Genomic DNA, 25,999 nt, shown 5'->3' with positions numbered 1-25,999 from the left:
GGTACAGGATATCGCAGCTGGGCTGCAGAGGAACCTGGAGTGGGAGGGTGAGAACCCAGTCGTTGTAGTACATGTGGGTGCCGGCGACGTAGGCAAAGTGCGGACTGAGGATCTGGGGAGGGAGTATGAGAAGCTGGGAATGGAATTAAAAAGTAGAACCGACAAGGTGGTCGTCTCTGGGCTACTGCCTGAACTGAGTGCAGACGGGCGTAGGGTTGACAGGATAAAGGAAGTGAATGGGTGGCTCAGGGATTGGTGTGGGAGGAATGGGTTCGAATTTATGGGGCATTGGCACCAGTATTGGGGTAGGTGGGACTTGTTCGGGCGGGATGGGGTTGGTCTGAATCGTGCTGGGACCAGAGTGTTGGCGAATCGAGTAAAGAGGACTGTAGACAGGGCTTTAAACTAATTAGAGGGGGGGAGGGTGCGAGGGTAGGTGACGCTACGAGGTCTAAAATTAAGGATAGGGTACAGGTAAGGGAAGAGGCCAAGGATGTCCCAATTGGTGGCGTTACGGCAAATAGGGTCCAGGTGAAGGCTGGGATGAAAGCGCTTTATCTGAATGCACGAAGCATTCGGAATAAAGTGGATGAGCTGGTGGCGCAGATCGACACAAATGGATACGATCTGGTGGCCATTACAGAGACGTGGCTGCAAGGTGACAGGGACTGGGAGATGAATGTACAGGGCTATCAAGTGTTTAGGAAGGATAGGCAGGAGGAAAGAGGGGGTGGCGTAGCTCTGCTGATTAAGGATAGTATCAAGGTGGTAGCAAGGGATGATATCGGAGCCAAAGAGCAGAACGTGGAATCGTTGTGGGTGGAGATTAGGAACAGCAAAGGGAGGAAGACGCTGGTGGGTGTCGTCTATAGGCCCCCGAATAATGATCTGGAGGTGGGGCGGGCTGTTAACACGCAAATAAGTGCGGCGTGCAGGAATGGGACGGCAGTAGTTATGGGAGATTTCAATCTGCATATTGATTGGTCGACCCATGTTGGACGAGGTGGGCTCGAGGAGGAGTTCTTGGAATGCTGTCGGGATAATTTCCTTGAACAGTGTGTGTTGGAGCCAACGAGGGAGCGAGCTATCTTGGATCTGGTGCTATGTAATGAGGCGGGTAGAATTAGGGACCTTGCGGTGAAGGATCCTCTTGGAGAGAGTGATCATTGTATGGTGGAGTTTCTGGTGCAGGTGGAGGAGGAGAAAGTGGGTTCCCGGACACGCGTCCTTTGTTTGAATAGAGGGGAGTATGGTAGGATGAGAGAAGAATTGGCGAATGTGGACTGGGGGAGTGCGTTGGAAGGTAGGTCTGCTGAGGAGCAGTGGAGGATCTTTAAGGAGATCTTTCTTGGTGCTCAGCAGAAATTTATTCCGATGGTTAAAAAGGACAGTAGGAAGAGAGGTAATAAGCCGTGGATAACGAAGGAGGTGAAGGAAAGTGTTAAATTAAAAGCGGAGGAATTTAGAGTAGCTAAGAGCAGTGGGCGAGAAGAGGATTGGGAAAGGTTTAAATGTCAACAAAGATTGACAAAGAAGTTGATAAAGGAGGGTAGGAGAAGCTATGAGGCTGGGCTAGCACTTAATATAAAAAAGGATAGCAAGAGTTTTTATAAATATATAAAAAGGAAGAGGCTGGCTAGGGTGAACGTTGGTCCTTTAGAGGATGAGAAAGGGGACCTAGTGGTAGGGGATGGGGATATGGCTAAGGTCTTGAATAACTTTTTTGTTTCTGTCTTCACGGAGGAGGACGTGAATAATTTGCCGGGTGTTAGCGATGGAAAGGTGGTAGGACTGGAGGGTCTCGATGACATTACTGTTACTAGAGAGGTGGTGCTCGACAGACTGGAGGGGCTGATTGTGGACAAGTCCCCAGGACCGGATGGAATGCATCCGAGGGTTCTGAAAGAAATGGCGGAGGTTATAGTGGATGCCTTGGTGGTTATTTTCCAGACGTCGCTGGATTCCGGGGAAGTGCCGGAAGATTGGAAAACGGCTAATGTTACGCCGTTGTTTAAGAAGGGTGCCAGGCAAAAGGCGGGGAATTATAGGCCGGTTAGTTTAACGTCTGTGGTAGGTAAAATGTTAGAATCCGTCATTAAGGAGGAAATTGCGAGGCATCTTGAAGGGAATTGCTTGATAGGGCGGACGCAACATGGTTTCATTAAAGGGAAGTCGTGTCTGACAAATTTACTGGAGTTCTATGAGGATGTGTCTAGGGCAGTGGATAGAGGAGAGCCGGTGGATGTGGTCTTTCTGGATTTTCAGAAGGCGTTTGACAAGGTACCTCACAAGAGGTTATTGCAGAAGGTCAGGGGACATGGAGTTGGGGGTAGGGTGTTAGCGTGGATAGAGGATTGGTTGTCAAATAGGAGGCAGAGAGTGGGGGTCAATGGGTGCTATTCGGATTGGCGGTTGGTGACTTGTGGGGTGCCCCAGGGGTCGGTGCTGGGGCCTCAGCTATTTACCATTTATATAGATGATCTGGAGGAGGGAACCGAGTGCAGGGTGTCGAAATTTGCTGATGACACCAAGATTGGGGGAAAGGCAAATTGTGCGGAGGGTGTGGAGAGTCTGCAGAAGGATCTAGATAGGCTGGGCGAATGGGCCAGGAAATGGCAAATGGAATTTAATGTTGGCAAGTGTGAGGTGGTCCACTTTGGTAGGAAGAATGGTAGGAAGGACTATTACTTACGTGGCGAAAAACTGCAGCAGGCGACGGTGCAGAGGGACCTCGGGGTCCTTGTGCATGAGTCGCAAAAACCCAGCTTGCAGGTGCAGCAGGTGGTCAGGAAGGCGAATGGGATGCTGGCCTTCATAGCGAGGGGGATTGAATATAAAAGTAGGGAGGTCTTGCTGCAGCTGTATAGGGCATTGGTGAGGCCGCAGCTGGAGTACTGTGTGCAGTTTTGGGCGCCGCACCTGCGCAAGGATATTTTGGCCCTGGAGGGAGTGCAGAGGAGGTTTACTAGGCTGATACCGGAGTTGAGGGGATTGAGCTATGAGGAGAGGCTGAATAAACTGGGCTTGTACTCGTTAGAGTTTAGAAGAATGAGGGGAGATCTCATTGAGACGTATAAGATGATGAATGGGATGGATAGGATAGAGGTGGAGAGACTCTTCCCGCTCAAAAAAGACAGTAGGACTAGGGGGCACAGCCTCAAGATAAAGGGGAGGCGGTTTAGAACGGAGTTGAGGAGGAACTTCTTCACTCAAAGGGTGGTGAATCTCTGGAATTCTCTGCCCGTTGAAGTGGTGGAGGCTGCCTCGCTAAATATTTTTAAGAAGCGGGTTGATGGGTTCTTGATAAGAGAGGGGATTAAGGGTTATGGGGAGAGGGCGGGAAAGTGGAACTGAGCCACAACAGATCAGCCATGATCTTATTGAATGGCGGGGCAGGCTCGAAGGGCTAGATGGCCTACTCCTGCTCCTATTTCTTATGTTCTTATGTTCTTATGGATCAGCCAAATCTCGTGTTGATGTACTCATCCCCCCAAGCCCTCTGCTCTGGCGGGCAGAGGCCCCTCCCAGTCCCTCAGCTAAACACCGGAAATTCCAGTTACACCAAGTTACATTGCATGGGAGGCCCGAATCACCTTGCCGCTCCAACAGAGTTGGGAACATGGTACGATTAAGAAATCCTGAGCAGTGGTCCTTACGGGTCACCTCCCAGAGGCCCCTTCCATGTGTCGGATGGTTACAATAGACAGAGTCTTCGTTATAGAGATGCTTGCGATGCTCTACCCCCAAGTCAACACAATTCCATCTATATTTTCCCTCCATTGCTGACAGGGCAAGGGTCGTGAGAAGCAGCAAGAGAATCATCCTATCACTTAATTATAACCCGCGCGACCGTTATACAATGGATCAAAGGTTATATTGCCCGCGCGCAACTTCCTGCGCACCCGTTCAGCTTGCTTGGAGATCAGTCATCTCACGGACCTGTGAATTGAGCACATTATATATATTTTCAATTGGTGCCAGTATATTCTTTCAACTGAGTCCAATGTTTCCGGACACCCCTGCCTTGTATATCTACGCAGGCACAGGTATCGCCTCTGATTGTGACCTCATAGGAACCATTCCATTTGGAGGCGAACTCAGGCTTTCCAGGTAACGTCTCTACCATAACCTTGCTGCCTGCCAGGGGTACCTCAGGTGTCTGTTCTAGCTCATGTTGCTCATCCTTCGCTACTTGGTTTTCCCTTACTGTTTTTCACATATCCTTCAGTTGGGTACTTAGGATTAAATGATATGTTTTAGAACTATCTCGTAATGGGCCTACATCTGCCCCACCGGTAATAATGGACTTGGGCAGTTGCATAGCCCTTCCGGTCATTAGCTCATATAGTGTCAGCCTGGTGGTTCGATTCGTAGTGGCTCTGAGTTTCATTAATATGGTGAGCAACACCTCCATCCAGCTTTTTCCCAAGTCTTGCATGGCCTTTGCCAGGGAGGTCTTAAGTGTTCTATTCATACACTCCACCATTCCCAAACTTTGAGGGTGGTAGGTATGTGAAATTTCTGTTTTTTCCCCAACAGTTGACATATGGTTTTTAACTACCCTCCCCATGAAGTGTGTGCCTCACTCGGAGTCTATTTGTAACAGTACCTCCCACCTTGGGGTAACTTCCTCAGCTAATATTCTCACTACCACTGTAGTGACTGAACAACTTTTAGTCGGGAATGACTCTACCCATCTGGTGAATTGGTCAATTATCACCAAGCAGTAGGTTCTCCCGTGTGACTAAGGAAAAGGTCCTGTAAAGTCATAGATCATTGATCATAGAACCCTACAGTGCAGAAAGAGGCCCTTCGGCCCACCAAAGACAATCCCACCCAGGCCCTACCCCCATATCCCTACATATTATACCCACTAATCCCTCTAACCTACACATCCCTGGACACTAAGGGGCAATTTCTTAGCATGGCCAATCAACCTAACCAGCACATCTTTGACCTGTGGGAGGAAACCGGAGCACCCAGAGGAAACCCACGCAGACATGGGGAGAATGTGCAAACTCCACACAGACAGTGACCTGAGCTGGGAATCGAACCCAGGACCCTGGAGCTGCGAAGCAGCAGTGCTAACCACTGTGCTACCATGCCAAGTCAATTTGTAGATGTTCCCAGGGACCCTTAGGGTGAGGCTGGTGCCCGATCCTGATTTTTACAGGCCTCCCTGGATTATACTGGGCACAGGTTACACAGCGATAACAATACTGTGCAATATTCCTTCCAATTCCTTTCCACCAACACTCCTTCCGTATACTGTCATGGCATCTCTTCCCACATACCGGTGTAACTGCATCAGAGTATGCTGGATACATTCTGGTGCTAGAACTTTATCATTTAATCTCCATACACCCTTTTCATCAGGTGTAGCTCCTTGAGCTTTCCACCTTGCACGATCTTCTTCAGGTGTACCAGCATGTAGCTGTGAGATGTCTGTTGGAGGTTCAGTGGTAACCGAGGCAGCCAACACGACTTGCACTTCTCCTGTTTCTAAGGTTGATTGTGCCGCTTTGTCAGCTGCCTGGTTTCCCTTATAAATGTACCATTCAGAGCTTTGCTTATCTGGTTCCTTTTGGGATGCCTTTACCTTCAGTACAGCAGCTTCCAATAAGGCTTCGATTATCTGTCCATGCTTGACTGGAGTGCCTGCCATGGTAACAAATCCCCTTCTTCCCCAAATGGTCATATAGTCATGCACAATTCCAAATGCATATACACTGTTGGTGTAAATGTTGACCCTTCTCCCCGCCACCTCAGTAAAAGCCTGCGTCAAGGCCACTTATACTGACATACCTCCCTCTATCCTTCCTACTCGGACCACTTGTAAATCTGCGTTTACCACTGCCCATCCCGTTTGCGGTGACCCATCTACATACTTCCATGACCCATCCACAAACAGGGTCTCCTCTGGTGCCTCCAAGGGCACGTCCTTTATTCTATTTTCCTCTATCTCTTCATCTACACTGCCACACCTAATCTAAGGTTTCCCTTCACCTAACATTCCTTCAGTAGGGTTCTCTCTCATGTCTCGTATGATGGTGATGCACTTAGAGGGGGGAAGAAGTACTGCCTCCCACTTTGCCCTTCTCATATTTGAGACAGATCGTAATTTTCCTGTGTTTAACATTTCCACCAAGGTATGTTTGGTGTGCAAGGCTATACTTCCCATCATTACAATGGGCTCGCTGACTTTTACTGCCCAATGCCATGCAAACCAGCACGGCTATACACCGGTGTAATCTGATTACTACGGGGCCCTCGGCTGTAGAATAATATCCCACCGGCTGCTGATCGTCCCCATGGGTTTGAGTTACTACTGCCAAATTGAACCCTCCTTCATTGTTACAATAGATATGAAAATCCTTATCAGCGTCTGGTAACCCAAGTCCTGGGGCCGACATTAATCCTGCTTTAAGTTTACTATATGCCTCTTCCAGTTATGATCCCCACTCCACAGCTTCTAGAGCGGGTTTCCCCCCTTTTAATAGCCTTTGGATTGGCTCAACTAATTTGGCGTATTCTGGTATGAAGTTGTGGCTGTAATTAAACAATCACAAAACCTTTCTAGAAATAGGAATGACCCTGGTAATTATAGGCTAGTTAGTCTTACTTCAGTGGTCAGTAAGTTAATGGAAAGGGTCGCGAGAGATAGGATTTACAACCATTTGGAAGGATGCAGTTTAATCCGAGATAGTTAGCACGGTTTTGTGAGGGATTAAGTCCTGCCTCACAAATTTGATTGAATTCTTTGAGGAGGTAACTAAGTGTGTGGATGAAGGTAGAGCAGTTGATGTCATAGACATGAGTTTTCTGTTTGTTAATTATGGGTGGCACAGTGGCACCATGACACTGCTGTCCCACAGCGCCAGGGACGCAGGTTCGATTCCTGGCTTGGGTCACTGACTGTGTGTGGAGTCTGCACGTTCTCCCTGTATCTGCATGGGTTTCCTCAAGGTGCTCCAGTGTCCTCCCATAGTCCAAAGATGTGCAGGTTAGGTGGATTGGCCATGCTAAATTGCCCCTTAGTGTCCCGGGATGCATAGGTTAGAGGGATTAGCAGGGTAAGTATGTGTGGTTACAGGGATAGGGCCTGGGTGGGATTGTGGTCGGTGCAGATTTGATGGGCTGAATGGCCTCCTTCTATGATGATTCTAATTCCTCTCACGTAAATCAATTTATTAGTTATGGATAGGGGTAGGTCCATGATGGATATGGAGGCTCCCACGTCCACCAGCATCTCACATTGTCTGCCCCCTATAGTGCAGACATGTAAATCCTACCTTCCTTAATACGCATACCCAAGGGGACTGCAGACCATCAGTTAGCCTCCTCCGTTGCAATGGGGGAGACTGGGTTAGGTTGACCATGTTTGCTCCAACAAGTGGCTTCTGTATGTACTCTTGTTGCAAAATTGGCATGTAAGCATTTTCCTCTACCATCTCCCCCCCCCCCCACCTGCCTTCTTTGGTGCCCTTCAGTCCCAGGGACAATGTCCTGGCTTCCCACAATTATGACAAGACCTTTAGGCTTGATCCCCTTAGTTAAGGCTATGTGCTCCTGCTTTATTCTTGGGTATTGCTTTTCATCTGATCCATCCTTAATTCCAGAAGCCCATTCCACTAATTCATGATAATCCCATGAACTGATATCTCCCATTTTAAGGATTTTCTGATGAGCCGGTGACAGCCCATCATTAAATGTTGAATGAATGCCGTATCTGTACGGGCGGCTTTGGGCGTCCCCAAGCATTCCTGGCAGACCTTAAAAAGTCACTCCCCATAGTCGGAGGCCCCTTCACCCTTCTGTCATTTAGTATTTGTAATTTTAGAGCAGTTGGCTCATTACCCAGGACACGCGGAACTTCTGCCTGAAACCAAGTGAATGGCTCCATTTGTTCCTCCACTTCTGCAGTTAACTCGACTGCGTGTGTCCACCTTCCTCCCGGGTAATCAAACCGAGGCCAGTTGGCGAGGTCCTGTCGGTCCGCCCCGTCACCCATCAGTATCCATTTGTCCTGTGGGCAGGTGGCTCGTACCAACTGATGTATATCTCATAAGTGTAACTGGTAGCCAACCCAGAGTGTGTCCAACTCTGACCAAAATTTGGCATTCGCACTCTGGGGCTGAAGTTTTCCCAGTGAAATTAGGATCTGGTGTCTTTCCTCTGGGGTTAAGGGCTTAAATCGGGCAATGGGGGCATTTATAGTACCTCCCCGAATTACAGGGGCTAAGATATGAACCTCCTCCTCATCGGGGTCAAAATCTCCCACCGGCTACCGGGATACGGGGGCAGGGATCCTCAAGAATGGTTCCCTAATGTTTGACTTATTTTTTCCAATTCTCTAACATGTAATTCTAACGTCTTGATTCTTTCCTTATCATTGGCCAATTTTTTACTAGAGACAGAGACCTGCGCAGGCTTGGAGGGCTGAAGGCCCTGTTCCTGTGCGGTATTGTTCTTTGTTAATCAGTCCGGCTAATTGGCGCACTAACAAAACTCCGGTTTTCTTGGTCTTGTCTTTCTTTTCTTTCTCCAGCCACTTATGCTGTTGATCCAGAGGGTGGGGTGGGTCCCATCCCCCTTTTGTCATCTGTTTAATGAGTATCTCTTTCAGTCATGTACTGGTTTATCAGAGATCCCAGGTGTCCCCACTGTCCTTGTGATTCTGCCATATTATTGATAAGTTTATACTCACCACCTGGAATCTTCAATTCTCCCTTCTCACTCTCCCACTCCTAGGTCACTCTTATCAGAGTCCAGTGATACCTGCTAAGGATGATCAAATTCTTCCGCACCACCACTTATACTTTAAAGCTAGCTTTTCTTTTCCCTCCGGCAATCACTAAGACAGTTTCTCTCTCATTCACGTATGAACATCATACCCTAGGCACCTCTTTCTCTAGTCTCTACACCCACTTCAAATTCCTGACTTTCACATGGGTGGGCTAACCCTCTTAACAACCGTCTAAGGCTATGTGTTAGAGATGGATGCGTCCTTGTCCGCATATGTTTAGTTCCGGTGTCTTCCACTTCCATACTCTCTCATCACAGATGACTGTCCACTGTAGTCTGATCCAGTCCGTTAGGCTCGGTGTTCTATTCCGGTGTGTTCCGGTTGTGGCCATTCAACTGGGTCCGCAAACAGAATCCTGCCGACTACGCCAATTTGTTGTACATAAAATAATACCTCTGAGACTGTTAGTGAGTCAAAGTACAGCGGCTTTATTACAAAAACTTTTGGGAGAAGCAGGTTCCTAAAAGCAGTCTGCCAGACTTCTCCCCGAATACAATGAGTCCCGATCCCAGTCACAACACAGTTCTTCCTGCTCCAGTCACGATTGCAGCTCCTTCCTGTTCCAGTCACGATCACAGTTCCTTCCTTGTATAGTTCCAGCCGTTCTCAGCATGATTTCTCCTTTCAAACAGCTGTTATCACGCTTCAGCGTCTGCAGCTGTTTAGCTATGTTTAGTTAGCACTCAAGCCTGCACAAACAGATAAGGTTTGCAATGCTCTTGCACAAATTCAAGTACAAAATTCATTAACTCTTTCCCTTCTTTACTTATCACCACCCAAACTAACTCCATTTCTGGATCTCTGAGCCAACATCCTTTCTCACTACTGTCCTTACACTATCCTTTATCATCAGGGCTAGTCCTGTTCCTTTTCCACTCTGCCTGCCTTTTCAAAATGTCAAGCATGCTTGAATATTTAATTCCCACCATGTAATCATGTCTCTGTATTGGATATTAGATCAAACTCATTTATCTTAATTTGTGCAACTTAGATCACCTGTCTTTCACTTGCCTCTTATATTTCCTTTTCTTTTATAATGCCACTTCTGTTTGTGTTGATCCCTGGAAAAGAAACATTCTGTGCCAATTACACTTGCAAATTTCCAACTATCTAACTAATTTGTCACAACAATTTTGCACGGTACTGATCTGCTCAACCACATCCACCCCTCTACCTTTCTTGCCCCATTAAAATCATTACTGTTTCTCACCCCAATTATTCCCCCAATAAAGTCCTCATCTCATCTCTTTGAAATACGAGGGACATGGACTGAAATGGAAATGGCAGACAGCAGATCCTCCTTAAGCCTGTCAAAACTGCTTGCTCTTCTAGGATAAATCCCAGCTTTTACTCTCCACCATCAATCAGCCTCTTAAACTCCTTCACCCTCAACAAGTGTGAGGACTTCACCATTCTTTGTCACTAAGCTCAAGACTATCCCATCAACTTTCCCTGATTTTTTCTTGTCCCTTAGTCCATTAGGCCAAATCTTAGAGTCACTGGGGAGAATGTTCCCATCCTGCCTGCCATGGAAATCGTAGCAGATGGGACAGTACCATACATAGGTCCGCTGACCTTGGGCAAGATTTTCCGGTTTGGGGCAATGCAGCCAGAAAATCCAGCCCTAAGTATCAGACAGTTTTACAAAACAGCAAGAGGACCTTCAACCCATCTTGTCTGTGCCAGCCATCAAGCACTTATCTATTCTAACCCCATTTTCCAGCCCTTGGTCTGTAGCCTCATATGCTATAGCATTTCAAGTGCTTATCACAATGCTTCTTAAATGTTGTAGGGGGTTCTGGCATTTAACACCCTTTCGGCAGTGAGTTCCAGATTCCCACCACCCTCTGGGTGAAAATGTTTACCTTCAAATCACTTCTAAATCTCTTGCCCTTTACTTTAATTATGTGCCCCTGGTTATTAACAGTTTCTTTCTACTGACTGTATCTATATCCATCATAATTTTGTATACCTCAATCTGGTCCCCCTGCCCTCAGCTTTCCCTGCTCTAAGGAAAACCCCAGCCTAATCAACCTCTGTTCATTGCTAAAATGCCAAGGCAACATTTTAGTGAATCCTCCAAGATTTACCTCTGTCCAAGAACTATCCTCACAGCTTTTCTCTCATTTACCTCCCCCATTGCTCTTCCCAAGCTCACTGTGCCTAAGAGATCCATCTCTTTCACCCTTGACCCTATTATCACCAAACTGTTGTCTGCCCAGTTTCCCATCCTGGTCTCTATGTTAGCTGTTGTATGGTTAATGTTTTTCTCTCTTAGGATTCTGACCCCTTCCCTTTAAAACCAGCTGGCATCACATCTTGCAAAGATTCAGTCTTCACCCCTCTGTCCATACAAATCATCACCCCATCCTATTGCTCCTGATTTCCAGACTCTCCATCCCCAGCTAATCCCATGTTCCTTTGCCCTGAATTCTGATTAGTCTGTGACAGAGCTTGAATTCAAACCCTGATAGCTCTTGAGTGAGATTACTATCTACATGAAGCCAGACTGATAAATCCTGTATACTAGAATTTACACAGGAGGATGTAAGGCTAATATCTATGGCGACTGGTCGTTTATCTTTGGTCTTTTTTTGCTCAGGTTGAATGTCACCCATACTTCACTCAGTCCAAGTTAAAGGAATTTTGTGACTCCCATGGAATTGTCATTGTGGGCTACAGTCCTCTGGGAACCTGTCGGGACCCCATGTGGTAAGAAGCCCCTTTGTCATCGCTCTGACAGCTGCATTCACTGTGTGTGAGGTGAGATGGTGGAGAGGGCTGGGAAGTGTGTTGTTTTGGGCGGGCAGGAATGTTGATAGGGAAGACAGGAAGTGGTATGCCTATTGCCTTCTCACTGCCATGGCAAATTGCCAGTGGCAGGAAGGTCATCCTGTGCAGCGGTCAATTTTGCCACTTAAATGACCAAAGTAGGAGCTGATGACATTTTACCAGAAATGGGTAGGCCCTGCACCAACTGGGGAAACCCCCATTGGCCTGCCTATTGGCTCCATGAGGGGAATTGTGGGGTTTGAGGCGGGGTGTTCCTCTGATCACTCTGTAGCCCACAGAAGGTCTTGGTGCCAGCAATGGCAACTATGGGAACAATCCCCTCTCTCCCAACATTCCTTAACATCAACAATCAACCCTCCACCCTTTACTGAGGCCTGTTTAACTAGCTGTGGCGACCCTGCCTCATTTATCATGGTCCCAGGAAGCAGCCATTCTGCATCTTTGAGGCAAGTGCAGTCCTAGGAGTGACCAATTCCAGTGGCACTGCTGGGATGGAATGGTAACCAGCCTTCCAATTGGCTGGTAACTCTTGGAGATGGGGCTCTCAAGGGGATGGGAGTCCTAATAGTAACTTATTAAATGCAGAGGAGGTAAAATCCAACCAGGGTTCCCCTGGCAACACCCCTATCAGTAAGTGCTGATCAGTCATTGTGGATTACGTGCAGTAGTGATTGGAATCAATATCTTGGCAAAATAGGCTGAAAATTGTCCCCCATTACTCTGCAGGCTAGAGTCCAAGACCAACAGCAATAGCTGCAAAGGTCTGGACTCTGACAACATTCTGGAAATTAGATTGAAGTCTTGTGTTCCAGAATTAGACCCTAGCCAAGCTGTTCCAATACAGCCCAAACACTGATATCTACCCAACAAGGTGGAAAATTGCCCAAAAAGTTCTATACACAAAAGGCAGGGAAAATCCATCTGATTGATTACCACCCCATCAGCTTACTCTTGATCATCAGTAAGTGATGGAATGTCGGCAGTGCTATCAAATGACACTTACTCACCAATAACCTGCTCACCAACATTCAGTTTGACTTCGTGAGGGCCACCCAGCTCGTGATAGCTTTCATTCAGAGCTGAATTCAAAAGGTGAGGTCAGAGTGACTGCTCTTGACATCAAGGCAGCATCTGATTGAGAGCAACATCAACAAGCCCTAGAAAAAACTGGAGTTGGTGGGAATCAAGCAAAACTCTCTCCTGGCTGGAGTCATGGCTGGCCCAAAGGAAGATGGTTGTAGTAATTAAAGGTCAATCATGTCATCTTAGGACATCAATGCAGGAGTTCCTCAGGGAGATGTTCTAGACCCAATCATCTTCAGTTGCTTCATCAGTGACCTCCCTTCCATCACTAGGTCAGAGGTGGGGAGGTACACTGATACTGCACAATGTTTAACACTATTCACAACTCCCCAGGTAATTATGCAGTCCATGTCCAAATGCAGCAAGGCTTAGACAATATCCAGGCTTGAGCTGACAAGTGGCAAGTAAAATCACACAACACAAATGCCAATAAATGCCATCTCCAACAATAAGAATTTAACCTTCCCCCCTTGACATTCTATGACATTACCAATGGCTGAATCCCCACTATCAACATCCTGAGGGTTATCCAGAAACTGAACTGGACTAGCCAGTTAAATACTGTGGCTACCAGAGCAAGTCAAAGGCAAGGAATTCTGTGGAGAGTAACTCATCTCCTAATTCCCCAAAGCCTTTCCACCATCTCCAAGGCACAAGGCAGGAGTGTGAGGGAATATTGTCCACTTGCCTAGATGAGTGCAGCTTCTCTAATACTCAAGAAACTTGACACCAAGCTTGATTAGCACTACATTCCACACCATAAATATTCATGTTCACGGACCTGGCTGACCTGCGGAGGATGTGAGAATGCCAGGCTGCGTACTCTGTCGGGTCAACAGGGCCTGGTTGGATCCTTGGGAGACGGACCATTTTCCGAAGGAGCTCATCCTTTCATCTGGAACAGGACCAAGCTCTTACTTGGGGGTCTGTCTCTGCCCAGTCAAGGAATCCTGGCTGGTGAACTGGCAGGAGCTGGAGGCCAAAGTCTCCGCCTGCCTGAGTCGCTGGACATGAATGCTCTGAATGCTGTCCTACAGGCGCAAGTTCTCGTCATAAACCAGTTGCTCACCTCCATGCTGTGGTAACAGCTGGTCATTTTGACCCCTCCCCCTAGCTTTGTCACCAATATCCAGAAAACCCTCGTGCAGTTCTTCTGTGACTGCATTGGGTTTCTGCCGAGATTCTGTATCTCCTGCTTGAGGAGAGCGGTCAAGGTCTCATGTATCTCTGTACCCTGCAGAGATACCTCTATGTCGAGCCTCCTCCACCTTGGTGTGTCCTGGCGATGTATTTCTTCTGCCAGTTGCACGGCCTGAATTACAACGTGCAGCTCCTGCATTTCAATCTGGGGAATATTCCAACGTCCTTGCAGGCATTGCCCGTCTTCTACCAGGACCTCCTCACGGTCTGGAACGCAGTTGGCCCGCGACACAACTCTCCTCCGTCAGGAGTAGCCGCTCTCGTACAAGAGCCTCTGCTCAGGAATCTGCTCCTCCAGCTGTATAACTTCAGATGGCTGGCGGAGGGGAGAACTTTGAATGCCAGGGTGACCAGGATCGGGGATGTGCTGGATGGCAGACGAGCGGGCTGGATGAGCCCCCATGTACTGGCTAAACGCATGGGAGTGGCCATCTAGCACATAGCCAAAGTCATCCAAGACCTTTGGACGGTTGTGTTCGGCCCCGAGTGTGCACGCAGTCTGAAGGAGGCGCAGGCGTGTGGTGGGATCCCACCTGAACATTCCCCTGCTTGGACGGAATTCCACATTGGCCCCAAGCCTAGACCCCCCACCCTTGGTCAGGTGCCCCACAACATGTGCCACCTTGTGGAAATGTCCTCCATGCCTTTTTCCACCACACGGGGGGTGTTTCCTGTACGGGCTGCTGCTGCACACCTTCCACTACCTCGTAGTCACCTGTTGCCCAAATTCATCTTGGCGGGCCTTGTTGCTGCCGGGCAGTGGAGGTCCCTCCACGGAGGGATCTCCCCCAATTATCTTGGGAACCTGGGGTGGAAGATGATGAACGCAGCAGGGCCGTACAACCGTAGGTTCTTTAGGTTTACGGGCTCCCAAGCTTGCCCCTTCTGTGGCCTTGTGGAGTTCATGAACCATGTCGTTGTTTTGTGTCTTAGGTCGTACTCCCTTTTTGTTTACTTGAAAAACCTTTTATTGATGTTTTGTTTGCACTTCAATTCCACGCTCCTGATGTACAGGCACCTGGTGAGGAGAGAGGCAGGTTGGGAGGATGACCTCCTTGTGAACCTGCTCCTGGGCCTAGCGAGGCAAGCCATTAATAGGTCCAGGCAGCAGGCGATCGGGGTCTTCCATCCTACTGCCCTTAACCCCAGCTATATTCATGGCCAGGTGTTCCTGGAGAGGGACCATGCGGTATCCACGGGCACAGTTGATGCCTTCTGCACCCACTGGGCACCACAGGGGCTGGCGTGCATTATAAACCCTGATAAATCAAAATGCGATTAATGTTTTAAGTTTCTTTTCGACTTTGTTTTCTGGTCAGGCTGTTTCTCCTCCTTTTAAGGAGCTGCCCTTTTTAATTTGTCCCTAAGTTAATTTAAGTTAGTTTATTTGTTTCGTATTCAGAAGAGCTACCTGATGAGTCTTAATTGATCATTAAATCAGGGTGCCTTGTGCTCCCTATTTAAAGCTGGTGTGTCAGATTCCCAGCCTGCATTCAGCGGGGAACAACTGGAGAGCTGGCTGTGTACAGATGTATGGTGTAAATAAAGTAACTTGGTGGCGGGACTTTCACCTCCTTGGAGTTATTACATCACCACACTCTGGCACCTGTTCAGGTCAATGTATCTAACCAGCACATCTTTCAGACTGTGGGAGGAAACTGGAGCACCCAGGGGAAATCCACGTAGACACAGGGTGAATGTGCAAACTCCGCAAGATGTTGACCCAAGCCGGGAACCGAACCAGGTCCCTGGTATTGAGGCAGCAATGCTAACCACTGTGCCGTCATGCCTCCCCCCCACTTTGGCCATGACTTCAGCAGCCTGGCTAGCTAGGTGCAAATCCCACAATGGCTGCTAAATCTTGCAACTGGCCAAAATTGAGATTGCACTGGTGAGATTTCTGAACACAATCTTCCCAACCAGCCCCTCGCCAGAGTCTCACTCAGAAGGATGCAAGACTGAATAGGATATATTATAATATATTTAAATATTATCAGCGGTATTGATGCTGCTTCTTCTGCCCTTCCTCTCCCCCACTTGTGTGATGTCATACTGCACAAACCACTACTGGTTTTCAAAAGTGAAAACCAGTCATAATAACCACACCAAAGGGCGCACAGATAAATATAGCCCCAGATGGGGAGGGACATGCCCTGGCAATGAACCCTGGCACAGTGCCAGCAGGCTAATTTCTAATGCTGATTGGAGCACCCCTTAAAGATGGCACCCCAATCTCTTTGGAGCCAGCTTTGCCAGCTCTATCAGGCCTTGTCCCACCAGAATAAAACAAATCCCCAATTCTCTGCACACTGATTGGAGTGAAAACTCGGCAGTGCAGCTGGAGAGAAACATGCTGGTTTTCAGCCTGAACCTGATACTGACAAATTTTAGGAAATTTCCACCCTATGGGTGGAATCTTATGAAGGCTGATGGGGGTCTCAGCTATCAGCTGAAGAGCCATTTAAGAGACATCCTCTTTTCAGAAAAGCCCTGGCGGTTTTATATCACTCCGGCACTTATCAGGCTAGTGGTGGAACATTTCCATGGGATCCCGGATCCTGGAAGTTCACGTTCAACCCATTGAGAGCTACTGGCCAATCAGAAGTTGGTCACTCTTCTGTACTCAGCAGCATTACAGGGGAAGCTGCTTCGGCCCTGGACAATTTCCCTCACTCAATAACAGCACTTTACCTTCACAAACCTGGTCAACCATACATGTGCACTTCCAACAGTAAACAGGAGATGTAAGCTGGGAACATAAAGTTGACAAATGATTCTCTTTCAGTAAGCAGGAGCACCGAGTTGAATTTATAATAGTACAGTTCACCCATCTTCATGTTATCAGTTGTTAGCTAGTTCTCAATGGATAGCACAGTGTCCTCTGTGACACAATGTTGTGGGTACAAGTCCTACTCCTGAAACTTTAATATGTCATCTAGGTTGGTGGTCCAGTGCAGCACTCCCTTAGTACTTCACTCTCAGAGATATCGCATTTCAGATGAGATGTTAAACTGAGGCCCTCGCTTCCCTCTCAAGTAAGTAAGATCCCAGAGCACGAACATGAAGACAAAAATGGGACTTCTCCCAACAACAAAGAGACAGCTCCTCACAACCTTCTCAGGGATAATTAAGGATAATGGGTAAGCAATGCTGGCCCAGCCAGCGACACTCATATCCTGAGAAAGAATGAAAAACAGTTACCTGTTCATTTATCTCATTGTGTTTGTGGGATCTTACTGTGTACAAATTGTTTATTTCCTACATCACAACAGTGACATCAACACATTTCAAAAATACTGAACTATTTGTAAATCATTAATATCCTTGAACTGTTAACAATATCAGAATCACAGATTAGAACAAAATTTTCTGGGCCTTCCGGCTGGTGGGATCTGCCAGTGCCGCCAATGGTGATTTCCCCCTGTGGCGAATTCCCTGGCAGTGAAGGATGGAGACCTCATCAAAACCTGTAAACTTTGATGGCATTGGAAGGTCCTGCCACCAGCCAGTGGAAAACTCGCTGCTGGGCAGGCTGGAAAGTCCTGCCCATCAATGTCTTTCTGTTGGTCACACAATCATATTTTTGTTGGAGCTCCAAACACAACAGCATGAGTACATCAATGTCACTGCACACACAGTGTGCACACACTGTACACACACAGAGAAACGGAATTCTTACTTTGTTCTGCATTGACTAACCACATTCACTATTCAGGCTTATAGGCTGGACAATGATAGTGGGCTGAGATAGCAGAAGGGCAGCTAGGGATCTGCACACAGGAAAAGTGACACTCTTCTAGATATCAGGAAATTGGATGAGGATTACTTTTGGCCACCAACACAGTGTTTGTCTGTGTGCCCACAGGGTGAATATCAAGATCCCCAATTTGTTGGATGACCCGCTCTTAAGCTCAGTGGCAGCGAAGTACAAGAAGACAACTGCCCAGGTTGCTCTGCGTTTCCAAGTTCAGAGGAACATAGTCATCATTCCAAAAAGCTTTAACCAGGACCGCATTAAAGAGAACTTTGAGGTATGATTTTGCTTCGTTCTTTTACACTGAACTCAAATTTTATTTAATTGGGTTTTACATTGCGATGTAACTACAGTACAAGTTGATGTTTGACAGATCCATACTGTTTTCATCTCCAGGTGAGCCTCCTTCCAGGCACCTTCATCTCACCCATTCAGAGTATCTTTACCCCTTTCTTTTCAGAAGAATGAGGGGAGATCTCATTGAGACGTGTAAGATGATGAATGGGATGGATAGGATAGAGGTGGAGAGATTCTTCCCGCTCAGAAAGGACAGTAGGACTAGGGGACACAGCCTCAAGATAAAGGGGGGGTGGTTTAGAACGGAGTTGAGGAGGAACTTCTTCACTCAAAGGGTGGTGAATCTCTGGAATTCTCTGCCCGTTGAAGTGGTGGAGGCTGCCTCGCTAAATATTTTTAAGATGCAGGTTGATGGGTTTTTGATAAGCGAGGGGATTAAGGGTTATGGGGAGAGGGCGGGAATGTGGAACTGAGCCATGACAGATCAGCCATGATCTTACTGAATGGCGGGGCAGGCTCGAAGGGCTAGATGGCCTACTCCTGCTCCTATTTCTTATGTTCTTATGTTTATGTTCTCATCTACTGGTCTAAAGCTTCTCTTAAATGCATCTGTACAAATCACCTCAACTATTTCTTATTTCTGTGTTGATAACCAAATTGCTGAGACTTTCCTGAATTGTTTAATATCAAACATTATTATTAGTCAATCTTGCTGAAAAATGACACATTATTGTGAAGCATATACACACATTGAGTTTTTTTTAAACTGAACAAAATAGATGACAACCATTCCCTGCTTCATTTCCAAGGGAAATGCCTTGATCAATCAAATTCAACTTCTCGGGTTTTAATTTGAACAAGTTTGGTTAGCAACTGTCAATTATTAGTTAACTGGTGTATTCTCCATGACAACATGTTGACCAATCAGAGTCAACTTGCCAATCAATAGCACTCACTTCTCAAACTGTAAAAAATGTTGTTCCCTTTACAATTTGTTATTCTTACAGATTGTCCTGATGAGTGCAAAATGAAAAGTTTTGATAGTGTGTGTCTTTTTTCAGCAATTACCAAGTTCTTCACAACCAAAGCATTATTAGTAACTATCTCATTTTTATGGCCCCTAGTTTTGGAATCTTGTCTATAAAGAATCTGTTCTATATCCATCCTAGAGCCTTTCTAGAGAACATGGTGGAACAGTGGTTTGCATTTGCTGCCTCACAGCACCAGGGACCGGGATTCAATTCTGGCCGTGGGTGACTGTCTTTGCGGAGTTTGCATGTTCTCCCTGTGTGTATGTGGGTTTCCTCCGGTGCACCAGTTTCCTCCCACGCTCTAAAGAACATAGAAACATAGAACATTACAGCACAGTACAAGCCCTCAATGTTGTGCCGAGCTATGTCCAATCCCAAGGTCAAGCTTTCCCCTCCCTGTAATTCTGGAGTGCTCCATGTGCCTATCCAATAATGGTTTGAAAGTTCCTAAAGTATCTGACTCCATTATCACAGCAGGCACTCTATTCCACACCCCAACCAATCTGAGTAAAGAATCCCTCGGACATCCCTCCTATATCTCCCACCATGAACCTTATGGTTATGCCCCCTAGTAATAGCTAAAACTATCCAAGGAAATAGTCTCTGTACGTCCACTCTATCAATCCCTCTCATCACCTTATAAACCTCTATGAAGTCACCTCTCATCCTCCTCCGCTCCAAAGGGAAAAGCCCCAGCTCCCTCAATTTTTCTTCATAAGACCTACCATCCAAACCAGGCAGCATCCTGTTAAATCTCCTCTGCACTCTCTCCAATGCTTCTACATCCTCCTTATAGTGAAGGATAGTGAACTGAACAGAATATTCCAAATGTGGTCTCACCAACATCTAGTATAGTTGCAGCATAACCTCACAGCTCTTACGCTCAAACCCCCCGTTAATAAATGCTAACACACTATAAGCCTTCTTCACGGCTCTATCCACTTGAGTGGCAACCTTCAGAGATCTGTGGATGTGAACACCAAGATCTCTCTGTTCCTTCACATTCATTAGAACCTTGCCGTTGACCCTGTAATCTGCATTCAAGTTTGTCCTACCAAAATAAATCACCTCACACTTATCAGGGTTAAAATCCATCTGCCACTTTTTGGCCCAGCTCTGCATCCTATCAATGTCTCTTTGCAGCCTGCAAGAGCCCTCCACCTCATCCACTACTCCACCAGTCTTGGTGTTGTTAGCAAATTTACTAACCCACCCTTCAGCCCCTTCTTCCAAGTCATTAATAAAAGTCACAAAAAGCAGAGGGCTCAGCACTGACCCCTGTGGTACACCACTGGTAACTGGCCTCCAGTCTAAAAATTTTCCCTCCACCACCACCCTCTGTCTTCTATGATACAGCCAGTTACTTATCCAATTGGCCAAATTTCTTTCTATCCCACACCTCCTTATCTTCATCATGAGCATACCATGGGGAACCTTATCAAATGCCTTACTAAAATCCATGTATACAAAGAGATGCAGGTTAGATGGATTAGCCATGCTAAATTGTCCCTTAGTATCCAAAGGTTAGGTTAGGTGGATTAGCTGTGGTAAATGCATGGGGTTATGGAGATGGGGAGGGTGGGCTTGGGTAGGATTCTCTTTCGGAGAGTTGGTGCAGACTCAATGGGCCTCCTTCTGTACTATACGGATTCAAGCCTGTTATTCAATGGGACCATAACAAATTTGCAACTTAACTTCCTACATTTGTCCCACATTCCTATTATTCTGTTAAATTCACATTATCAAAATCAATTTTAACAAATGACTGAACATCTATTACCATTTACTGAAGAGAGTTCCAAACCTCTTCCATCCGATGCGTGAATAGTGTTTCCAAAGTTCATGCATGCTGTTCTGATGTTCATTGACTCTCAACTTGAACTCTCAAGTTAATAAAAATAGTTCTTCCTATCCAACGTAACTGTCTCCCATTGTAGCTTGAAAACATTGATCAAATCCAAAGGTGTGTGGGTTAGGTTGATTGACAATGCTAATTTGACCTTAGTACCAGGGGGATTAGTAGAGTAAATGCGTGGGGTTACGGGAATAGAGTCCGGGTGGGATTGTGGTTAGTACAGCCTCAATGGGCTGAATGGCCTCCTGCTGTACTGTAGAGATTCGATGATTCTATGAAATTGAGCCCTAATTTATTTAGTTTCTCTTCCGATCTGAACATCTGGAGACCAGGGGCAGGATTTTCTCATCCCGCTCGCCATGAGGATCATTGTGGGCTGGGGTGTGGGCAACAGACTATACAGGTAGGAAGACCTTGCCCAGGGAGAGGCCCTGGGCAAGATACTCTAATAGAGAGTTGGTACTAACTACATGGGCTGAATGGGATCCTTCTGAACTGAAAGGATTCTTTGGGATTCTTCAATGGAAAATGTATAAAATTCCAACAGGACTGGGCTGACTGAATGCAGGAATGCTGTTTCCTCTGACCGTTAAGGTCTAGAACAAGGGGTCCCTCTCAAGATACAGCTTAGGCCATTTAGGACAGAGGTGAGGAAAAACTTCTTCATTCAGAAGATGGCAAACTTTTGGAACTCTCTACCACAGAAGCTGTGGAAGCTAAGTCACTGAATATGGTTAAGAAGTGTAGGAGCTTTCCATAGAACTATGTATTATGCTGGCTTTCATGTGAGAGATTTCTTTACTAATAACAGCACTGCAAATACAAAGAACTCATGGAAGTAGTAATTCTGATTGAAGATGTACTTTATTGCCCAGGCTTGGTTCACACATGTAGAAGAATGATTTGGTGCAGCCCAAATTATTCTAAATTGCTTTGTTATCAGTACTACAATTATATATCTTCCAAAGATTATTTGCCTGCATTCTCTGCTCACCCTAACCGGACGTGAACCAATCATTTTAGTATGAATCATTTACCTTGACCAATAACATTCTACCCTCTAGCAGCATGAGAATACATAGATCCGTAGAGTCCGAAGGTTTTTGCCCACCCTCTCCTAGCAGCCTAAAATATGTAGGTCCATAGAGTTCAAATGTTCTTTTCCCACTGTCTACTTAGCAACCCCTTATTAGGAAAATTGTATTACTCTATTCATTCCGTGTGGGAAGCTCGTACTTTCTAAAGTGCACACTGATAAGGGAGTTCTTTTTGCTTCACTCAGAAGCTCTATTGTTTTCAAGGAGTGTGGTTCTTCTTGCTTAGCTGCATCTCATCATGCCCTAGCATGTCATTAGCCAAGGTGTATGCCTTTAATACAGAATATAAAACTAAATGTTTAAATTCTCTGACAGTGGTTATATATGTTTCGATGCCATCTGAACTTCTGTAACGCCAGGTACTTTGTACTTTTTTTATACTATATTCACTGTGAATTAGTTTATCTTAATCTATTTGTCTTTTTACTTCCAGGTTATTCTAAACCCCTCTAACAAGAAGGAAAGATAGATATTTCTGGAGTTTAGAGCTGTTAAGGGGAGTGCAGGAATATGTTATTGAGATAGCGAATCAGTCACAATCAAGTGAAATGGTGAAGCAGGCTCAAAGGGCTGAACAGCCTACTCCTAGTTTCTAAGTTTCTCTGTCCCAACACAGATCACAATGACTGGATTGTGCCACCCCCCTCCCACCTCCCACTCAACCATTATATTTCTGGCTGCTTCAAGATGTCATTCACTCTGCCATCAGGCAGGCAACATACCATGAGGGACTCTCTACCACATTACACTTCCCCTCATCCCTCTCCATTTTCAACAGCTTCCTGCTCGTAGGTGTTATAATTTAAATCCTAGCTTCCCTTCAGATAGTCGGATAGAAGTGTAGCGAGAATAATCTACGTAATTACAGGCCGGTGAGCCTTACATCAGTGGTAGGGAAATTATTGAAGAGGATTCTTCGAGACAGAATTTGTTCCCACTTGGAAATAAGTGGATGTATTGGTAAGAGGCAACATGATTTTGTAAAGGGGAGGTCGTCTCTCACTAATTTGATCGAGTTTTTCGAGGAAGTGACGAAGATTAGTGGATGTTGTCTACATGGACTTCAGTAAGGCCTTTGACAAAGTCCCTCATGGCAGACTGGTGCAGAAGGTGAAGTCGCATGGGATCAGAGGTGAGCTGGCAAAGTGGATACAAAACTGGCTTGGTTAAAGAAGACAAAAGGTAGCAGTGGAAGGGTGTGTTTCTGAATGGAGGGCTGTGACAAGTGGCATTCGTCAGGGATCAGTGCTGGAACCTTTGTTGTTTGTAATATATATAAATAATTTGGAGGAAAATGTAAGTGGTTTGATTAGTGAGTTTGCGGATGACACAAAGGTTGGTGGAGTTGCAGAGAGTGATGAGAACCATCAGGGGATACAGCAGGATATAGATCGGTTGGAGACTTGGGCACAGAGATGGCAGGTGGAGTTTAATCTGGACAAATGTGAGGTAATGCATTTTGAAAGGTCTAATACAGATAGGAAATATACAGTAAATGGCAGAACCCTTAAGGAGTGTTGATAGGCAAAGAGATCTGGGTGTACAGGTACACAGGTCACTGAAATTGGCAATGCAAGTGAAGAAGGTAGTGAAGAAGGCATACGGCATGCTTGCCTTCATCGGCCAGGGTACTGAGTTGAAAAATTGGCAAGTCATGTTGCATCTTTATAGAACCTTAGTTAGACTGCACTTGGAATATAGTGTTCAATTCTGGTCGCCACACTACCAGAAAGATGTGGAAGCTTTGGAGAGGGTACAGAAAAGATTTACCAGGATGTTGTCTGTTACAGGGAGCATTAGCTATGAGGAGAGGTTGGGGAAACTTGGTTTGTTCTCACTGGAACGATGGAAGTTGAGGGGCAACGTGATAGAAGTCTATAATATATTTTGTCATAGTCATATGCTCTGAAGCCAGACTTCCCTGCAAGTTGTGGAGGACATTGTCCGGATAATGCTCCCTCTCTATTGTTGGGTTGAAGTATCTCCGACTCACCCTACAGCTCAGTGACTCTGTGTCAGAAAGATTCAAGATGGAAATGTCACTGTAGATCATTTCACTATCCATAAACTCCCAGACATTGCAGTCCAGACATGGAATGCACTGTCTGGAATTGTAGTGGGGCAGATTCAATCGAGGAATTCAAGAGAATATTTGCTGATTAGTTGGATCAAGACAGTATGCAGGGGAAAAAGAAAATTGGCACTAAGTCATGATATTCAGTTGGAAACTTGGTGCAGATGCAATGGGCCAAATGGCCTCTTTCTGCACTGTAACAATTCTGTGATGTGTGATTCAACCATATTATCATCAAGATCTTTTTATATCCTTGTTTTTAGTTTACTGTGAGTTCTATTTTCTTTTCTACACTCTAGCTTGAATTAAGTAGACTGAAAAAATTGTTCCTGCTTCAAACTTCCACTATAAATATTGAAGGGGAAGAAAGCAGCACATCCGCACTCCGACTTGCTCCAAATTCCTGACTTTTTCATTCTGTTGATGCTTCAATCATCCCCCCCATCCCCCACTTTTTTATCTTAAACACCTTGACCACATTGGCTCTCAGTCTGAGTTGCATAAGGAATGTGATCCGCCATCAGGTCAGGTTGAAAACTCAAGGTTAAGGACAATGTGAGAAGTTGCAGCACATTCAGAAACTATTAACCAATATAAATCTGGATTTATTTCTTGTCCTCCTCACTGCCTCAATTTTCATTTCTCTTATTTCTTAGATTTTTGACTTTTCTTTGACAAATGAAGAAATGAAACTGATCCTTGCTCTCAACAGGAATGAACGATATGTGGAACTTCTGATGTAAGTTTCTCACCTGTGAAACCATTGTCCAGAATGTTATCTTCACACTGAATACAGCCTCAACTGTTTAAAAATCACTCTTACCATTCAACCCCACGCAATCCTGATGTATCGGCAAAGAGACGCTCCATTTGCTGTGATTCTGATCAATATAGGTTGATTTCATCTGAGCCCAGTCCTAAATTCACCCTCCAACAACACTTTCCATGCGCACTCACTGGATAACCATCAGCAGTAGGATGATGTTACCTCTACCTCCTCCATTGTCACTGAGGCCAACTGGCCCATCTTTATTGCCATTCAGCTAGGACTGACGAATTCATCCAATCTGATGACACCAAAATTGGAGGTGTGGTAGATTGTGAGGAAGGGTGTCATAGTCTGCAGGGAGACTTAGATAGGTTGCAGAGCTGGGCCGAGAGGTGGCGGATGGAATTTAATGCGGAGAAGTGTGAGGTAATTCACTTTGGTAGGAGCAACAGATGTGTCGAGTATAGGGCTAACGGGAGGACTTTGAGTAGTGTGGATGAACAGAGGGATCTAGGTGTGTGTGTACATAGATCCCTGAAAGTTGGGAATCAAGTAGATAAGGTTGTTAAGAAGGCGTACGGTGTCTTGGCGTTTATTGGTAGGGGGATTGAATTTAGGAGTCGCAGTGTAATGTTGCAACTGTACACTACTCTAGTGCGGCCGCACTTGGAGTACTGTGTGCAGTTCTGGTCCCCGCATTACAAGAAGGATGTGGAGGCGTTGGAGAGGGTGCAGAGGAGGTTTACTAGGATGTTGCCTGGTATGGTGGGGAGGTCCTATGAGGAGAGACTGAGGGATTTAGGGTTGTTTTCGTTGGAAAGAAGGCGGCTAAGAGGGGATCTTATTGAAACATATAAGATGATTAGAGGTTTAGATAGGGTGGATAGTGATAGCCTTTTTCCTCGGATGGAGAAAGCTAGCACGAGGGGGCATGGCTTTAAATTAAGGGGGGGTAGCTACAGGACGGATGTCAGGGGTAGGTTCTTTACCCAGCGGGTGGTGAGGGATTGGAATGCCCTGCCTGCTGCGGTTGTAAATGCGTCTAGTTTGGGGGCGTTTAAGAGATCTCTGGATAGGTTTATGGACGAAAAGGGATTGGTATAGGCTAGTGGGTCATTGTTTTTGTAACTGGTCGGCGCAACATCGTGGGCCGAAGGGCCTGTTCTGCGCTGTAATGTTCTATGTTCTATGTTAATCAGAACTGTGGCTCAGTTGCACATTCTGTGCCAATGGTGAAGCT

General features: G+C 46.1%; 1 protein-coding gene across 2 annotated transcripts in view; it reads left to right on the top strand.

The window, feature by feature from the left end:
- The window catches only part of LOC145343991 (aldo-keto reductase family 1 member D1-like), a 69,943-nt gene that overhangs the window by 43,682 nt on the left and 262 nt on the right, over nucleotides 1–25,999 (top strand). The window contains exons 6-8 of one of the 2 annotated variants that reach the window (XM_080190599.1): nucleotides 11,409–11,518; nucleotides 17,748–17,913; nucleotides 24,647–24,729. In XM_080190599.1, coding sequence (XP_080046725.1) covers nucleotides 11,409–11,518; nucleotides 17,748–17,913; nucleotides 24,647–24,729 — 359 coding nt within the window. The remainder of the gene's footprint in view (nucleotides 1–11,408; nucleotides 11,519–17,747; nucleotides 17,914–24,646; nucleotides 24,730–25,999) is intronic. The other variant, XM_080190600.1, reaches the window with a different exon arrangement.

This window comes from Carcharhinus amblyrhynchos, chromosome 6 (genome assembly GCF_965287045.1).
Source record: "Carcharhinus amblyrhynchos chromosome 6, sCarAmb.v2.hapA, whole genome shotgun sequence".
NCBI classification, from domain to species: Eukaryota; Metazoa; Chordata; class Chondrichthyes; order Carcharhiniformes; family Carcharhinidae; genus Carcharhinus; species Carcharhinus amblyrhynchos.
The sequence above is the reverse complement of the archived record's forward strand: the minus strand, read 5'-3'. Positions and strand labels throughout refer to the sequence as shown.